The following is a 6,569-nucleotide window of genomic DNA, read 5'->3' as shown; positions in this document are numbered from 1 at the left end:
CCCCCATATTGGTTAGCAAAACCCCGTCATGAAACCTTGCTTATGGCTCCCTCCATCTTTGTTTCAAATCCAGACCTCATGAGTGCAGGGTGGAACTTACTGAAAACCCCAAGGACACTGCACACTAATGCTGTAGTGAGTGTGAGTGAATGAAAGTGTAGCCAGATTGGACGAGTAAATAAGTCTTTGGCTGTTTTAAGATGGGTTTGGTGGTCATTCAAACATACACATTTTATATGTTAATTTGAAACAAACCGAAAGGAATTAAACCAGTATTACAATCAGATGTCATAACCACTGCACAGTTTACTGTGCTGGGCTAGAAACCATTAGCAAGGCTTCCTTCTGTGTAGCCAGTTTCATTTACTTATAGCTCTGTTTTTGACTCAGCTATGGGCCATAATTTGAAAAATCAACATTTCAGTCTATTCAGTAAGGATTGAAACTACAAGTGTGACTGTGAACTCAACAGAAGACAGTCACTATACTTTCATGTACATGGAATTATTGTTTTCTTATTGAGTCCTTTGTAACTGGAGTTATTTTTGCAACCACGGGAGTTTCCTGTTGGTGAACAAGACTCTGACTCCACTAAGTCCTTAATTGTATATAGCCAGTTATCTTACAGATTAGCATAGAAACTGGACACAGAAACAAGTAACCTAAGCATATTGGGATAGCTAAAGCTCCATAATTACCTTGACTATTAAACCACCTTTCTTATAATGCCTTGTTTGTCTAGTCTGCTAAAATCAAAGTTTATAAAGATTTTGCTATCTTTGGACACTTGGACAAGTTTGTTTAAATTTTCTATTTGTGCTAAGCTAAGCTAACCCACAGCCGCCAGAATTATAGCAGACAGACGAAAGAAAAAGTTTAGTGTTTTTATTAGTGCTTTCTTAGGTAGACTTTTTCTAAAAGATGGATTACCCAGTTTAGGGACAGGTTGCGTGTCCCAAAAGCAGTAGGTGTGTTTTTTGGCCTGCTGCAGGGTCTTTGGCAGACCTGGCTCCAAGGAGAAGAGGTGAAGGGCTCTCTGGATCTCCTGCTGCTTGTTCTCTGGCAAAGCATCCAGCTAGTACAGAACAGGACATTGAAAGGACAGGTCATTGTGCAAATATCCCACCTAAGAAAGTAAAAGTTTGACCGTCAAAAAGAAAGAAAAATCAGCTACAGCTAGAATACAAATGCACTGAAAACGAAATGTTTCCAGCAGCCAAATATTCATAGTCCACAAACAAAACATATTGAATATCACAGTCAACCATGCACAAAAAAACAAACCATGGCGAATGGGTCTCTTGGCCCCTGTGGTCTCCAGGCATCGTCCCCCTTTTTCTTCTTTTTGCTCTTCTTAAAGCTACTATTCTTGTCATCTGGCAGTTTCTCATCACTGAAAGACATTTTTAATGCCCTAAAGTTCCCGTATATTCCTCTGTACTCAATACTGAAACTTTAGATGTTCAGTTAATGGAAAACAGAATTTATTGCTGTACTTACTACTTTGACTCAGCCATTGTAAGCAAGTGTGACTCCCTTAAGCTGAGGGTGACTGGTGGTGTTTTGTGGTTTTTTCATCTCTTATCTCTGCAAGCAGTGAGGGGAGGAGGGTGGACGCCTCAGTTACCCAACCCAGCTCCCACCCAGTGGATAGATAACCGAGAACAATACGGACAATTATGTATGACTTCTCACGGTCTTCATATGTCAGACTGCTGCTAAACAGAGTCCTCTGGTAGATTAAAGCTTACAGCAGCTTGATCCAGGTAGAGGTTTTAATTGGTTGGGGCTTTCTAATTGCAGAGTTCCCATACAGGCGCCCTTTTAAAATTCAGCACTTTTCCAGAACTTTATATCTCCTGTGGACTTGACAATCTTTGTGCTTTTTCAGCACAATGTAAGAAAACACGGCTAATTTGACCATATAATCTCACTGAGGATTTTTCTGCACACAAGCAAATGATAGCGATTGAATTCAAATATTACCAAAATATTAAAGTAACATCAGTTTACAGTTTAAAGTACTAGGGAGTAATAAGAACTCAGTGTGGCTGAAATACATTCACTTGCCAATTAATTAGGTACACCTGTAGGACTGCTTGTAACTCAAATGTCTATCAGCCAATCAAATGGATGCAACTTAGTGCATCTAGGCCTGCAAGCATAATCTCAATGACCTGTTGAAGTCTAAACTGAGTACCAGCATGGGGAAGAAAGGTCGTTGAAGTGAATAACTAGTGAGCGGCAGTTCTTTTGTTGATGCTGGAGGTCCAGACCAGACTCCTTTGCGCTGAAGGCAGCAGTTACTCAAATAACCACTTGTTACAACCAAGGTCTGCAGAAGATTGTCTTTGAATGCACAGCATATCCAACCTTGATGCAGATGAGCTGCAGCAGCAAAAGAGCAGATGTCTTGTTTATCAGAATAAAAAATGTCCTTAAATGAAAGGAAGTGTTGTGGTAAGGAATGTTATTGTTGTTGTTACTGAGTTTTCACCTTATAAGAAAAAGTGCCTTGAGGCATCTGTTGTTGTGATTTGGCGCTCTGTAAATAAAACTGAATTGAATGAAACTGAATAAAACCCAAATCCCGGCATAGGAACAGTTTCTGGGATGAATAAGCAAACTTTTATATAATCATCCATGCAGCCTATTGATCCGGGCTGACAGAACAATTTCCAATAATAATAATATCACAATATCTACAGATTTATTTTAATTAATAAGTAATTGTTTTAAGGCTATCGTCAGATTCATCTAGAACTCTGTGTTTTTCCGTAGCCAACACAAGACTTCACAGGTATATTTATAATATTATCCTACTATGTGTATTATTGACACATCATTGATATTTAATTTAGAAATACCACAATGTTCATCAACACACACATCAAGAGATCTGTGCTCTGCATATAAGATCAGCAGAGAACAAAATATTTAGGTACCGATTGTTCTAATGCAGGAAAGACGGAGAGCTATTCCTTTTTTCTTTGAAGAGAAGGGAAGTCTTAATTGTTTTGTAAGAGAGCAGAAAAAGGGGTTTGTAACTTCAAAAAAGATTAATCTAATATGTCATTCTTACACTTGAGTTTTTTAAATAAATAAAAGATCAAATAGTTACATAAAATTATGGCTTTTGTTCATGTCATAGTGCATGAACAATGCAGTCCATCAGCAGCTGCAGACTTCTCAAAGAGCTGTTATACTCTTTATTATGCAGCTCTGTATGTGAAAACACAGAGTGGCTGGAATAACATTTTGCTATGCCTGGAAAGTATTAATAATTTGGGGACAACTTGCTTTTTTATTGAATAAAATACAAAGCTCAGAACTTCTCCCCTGCTACAGTAATTTTGGCAAAATCCCTTCAGGGGAATAACAGTTTGTTGACTGTAAAATGTGTTATGACACAAATATTTGTGCTCTCTGGTCTTAAGTTTAGGCGTTTTCTTTTTGTTTCATAAGCGCTGATCTCCAGTTAGATTGAAACTAATCAGCTGCTTTTGGCCATGCTTTCTCCCTGCTGCCACTTTTGCTAATAATAATGATAATTCTGACATCTCTTGCATTGTGCATGACAAATATTCTCTTCCGTTATACCCCAGGGGAGGTTTATTGCGGTCCCTGAGGAGTCTGTTGCATACTTTCTTGGATTCGTCTCCGGAGTACTGAGCTCAATTCATCTGCATACCGATTTGTGCTATAAATGGTCCACTCCGCTTTGATCCGAGTGTTTTTTAACCAAAATATACATGTAAAATAGATGCAGCCTGCATCTTTTATTTATTTTATTTTTTTTAATGTGCACCCTGGAGCTATTTTTGTCTATACTTCTTGGTTCTGCTGTGTTATTATCCTGCCACTCAAAGCTAAATGCCAACAGAAGGATGCTCGTAACACCTGTCATCTTTCAGGGTGAGGCAGTGGAGTTACCTCAGACAAAACTTCTGATGTGACAACAAAGAGACAGCGGGCAAGACTGGGCACTGGAGCGTGCTCATCTTGAGTTTCAGGTGCTTTAACATAATGTAACAATTACAAATTACTCAAGGCCACTGCACTGCAGCTGCAAAACATGGTAGAGACAGCCGGTGGTAACTGGTGGCACAGCTAGCTCAGCTGCGCAACCTGAAGGCTCCAGTGGAACGGGAGGAAGACGAGCTGATGACATTTCCAACTGATAGCCACACAATGAATTTCTAGTGAGCTGAAACAGCTTTTTAATAAATTTTATATTTATGTTCATCTTCATACTAGCATACTTTTTTCTAGTTCAATCCCATTTCTCTTATAAAGCTGAAGTTTCCCCCAGAAGACATTAAAATTTAATCTTCTAACGGAGTCGTAGTCCTATCTGAAGGAGTCTGAAGGGGTACACCCACACGTGGAAAACAATTTACCAGTTATGACAAGAATAGGTAAAGCTCGATGAACTAATAAATTGAATGTGTCTGTGATGATTTCTGTCATAAACTGACATCAGATGCATTTGCCGGTACATTTGCCAGTACAGTTTCTTGCTCAAGATGATAGTGTTCAAAATCAGCATGTGCCTGGTGACCATCAAGTGCTATTATGAAGCCAGCATGAAAAGGATAAGATTTGCAGTTAGATAAAACTGGAATGTTCAGCCCCACACCATCATATTCATGACAGGGAATATTAGGAAACAACTGATGAGGAGGCCAAGCTCCTGTGAGGCAGACCTGTTACAGTCTGTGGTGTTTCTTTATCTTTTTCATTGTCTGTGTTTTTACTGCGTCTGGTAAGACAACAGCAAAATAAATCTCTTCATTGTCACTGATTGCGATTGATCTAATTACATTTTGCCCATGTTTGTTTGGGGTTTTTATGTTTGGTATGATGAAAGTACAGAGTAACATTTTTTGTTTTGGCAGTTTGGCTGAAAAGTAAGACAGGCCAAGTTTCCCAGTTTAGGCTACATACACCCCATCTATCCTGCGGTCCTTGCAGTAATGTGGTCAGTGCCAGCTGTAGCTGTAACTCTTGACCTAAATGGTGGACACCCAAGCTAAATGGAGTCATAAATCTGCGGAAGGAGTCATATCAAGCTTAGCTAACTTGCAGAAAACGGCCTTGGAGCAATTCTGACAAACTGACATGTGACTCTGGAAGGGGAACCAATGCTCTGCTCACACGTGTACTGCAGGGAGGTGCTGTTGAATTCCGAGAATGAAGGTTTAAGTACTTTGAGAATCCACTGGTGTGCCTTCTTAACGGAAGCACATTCTGGGGACAAAGGAGACGACAACGTCAGTGGTCGGTGAGGTTGCGGGCTCCTGGGTTGGACGAGATCTGTTTGAGGATCTGCTGTGGGGCTGTTGTGGTTGAGATATCTTTTCAACAGCGAGGAGGTCTGGAGGTCAAGCTATTGAAGTGGAGAGCGAGTCTGTTAGTTGAGCCTCGGATACTCAGAGTTTTCCATCCTGGTGATGGAACAGCATACCAGCTTTTTATCCTCTCAAGGATATCTGAGTTTGCCCAGGCAGTCTACATGTGTTTAGTGGACCAGGAGAAGAGCTGCTCGTTTGTCAGATCTGTTGCTGGTGGGTGTTGGACTCTGCCAGCGCTGTCATTTGTCACCAATTCTGTGAAAAGAATTTCTATCTGCTGCGAAATGGTGAAAGGAACCAATTGAGGTTGGTTGGCCATCTGCATACGATAACTCCTTGACACCTCCTAGGTAATAAAATTGTGTATACCCTAATGGGGGGAGACCCAGGACATTGTTGAAAGATTATGTCTATTGATTGGCTTGGAATACCTTGGTGTTTCCACAAAGGAGCAGAAGATGAACTGATAGTCCAGCAGGAGTAGCATATTCTCAGTCTGCTGGTCATCTGGAATTAGCCCGTCTAAATGCAGAGAGCTCTGTTGTCAGATAGAGACAGTATACAAAGTTGGTGTTACAACCGATCAGTGGGTAGTCTTGTTGTTGTTGGTCTGTCACCCAGCAGAATTATAACATTCAAAGAGCTGAATTGAAAATGAGCATTAATAACAATGAAGACTGATCACTGCAGCCACTGTCAGTGTTTTTCAAATTGTATTTTCTGATCTTTGATTTTTTATTCTCTGTGAACTTGACAACCAATCAGAATTCTGCAGATAGACAGTCAGGATTTTGAAAGACTCCACAGGAGTGTGTCTGCAGCGGGTGCACATTTGCAGAACCATAAATTACACTTAAAAAGATGGCCAGGTGAACGGGAGGTCTGATATCGCTGCTTAGACTGTTGCCCCCATGACCCGAACACAGACGAGCAGCAGAAAACAGGTGGAATTCTCCAGACATAGAATGGCAGACCTGGTCAAACATGACTGGGAAGGCATTCTGTTTCTAGTATTAAGTATCAAATTTTACAGAATGACTCCATGTTTCTAGTTTTGCAATTAATTCTTGCATCACAATCCCAGAGATAAAAATCAAAAGCTTTATATTTACACTCTCTAGATGGCGCAAAAACACCTGCAGCCCATTACAACTGATAATAAACACAATGCAAGAGCAGGAAGGTTTTGCTTTCTACTCGGGGGATACGAAGATA

The 6,569-nt window shown here is 40.2% G+C and overlaps 1 protein-coding gene across 1 annotated transcript in view; it reads right to left on the bottom strand.

The window, feature by feature from the left end:
- Window positions 1-1,559, bottom strand: part of LOC102195303 (glycylpeptide N-tetradecanoyltransferase 1-like) — a 5,777-nt gene extending 4,218 nt beyond the window's left edge. Inside the window, exons 1-3 of the mRNA XM_005753572.1 lie at window positions 1,501-1,559; window positions 1,285-1,393; window positions 931-1,075 (exon numbers count right to left, since the gene is read on the bottom strand). Of these exons, the coding sequence (XP_005753629.1) occupies window positions 931-1,075; window positions 1,285-1,393; window positions 1,501-1,517 (271 nt within the window). The 5' untranslated portion in view covers window positions 1,518-1,559. The remainder of the gene's footprint in view (window positions 1-930; window positions 1,076-1,284; window positions 1,394-1,500) is intronic.
- Window positions 1,560-6,569: the final 5,010 nt, after the last annotated feature.

Source organism: Pundamilia nyererei, unplaced genomic scaffold (assembly GCF_000239375.1).
Source record: "Pundamilia nyererei isolate P.nyererei 1_Seehausen unplaced genomic scaffold, PunNye1.0 scaffold00440, whole genome shotgun sequence".
NCBI classification, from domain to species: Eukaryota; Metazoa; Chordata; class Actinopteri; order Cichliformes; family Cichlidae; genus Pundamilia; species Pundamilia nyererei.
This window is presented reverse-complemented; position numbering and strand designations above follow the sequence as displayed.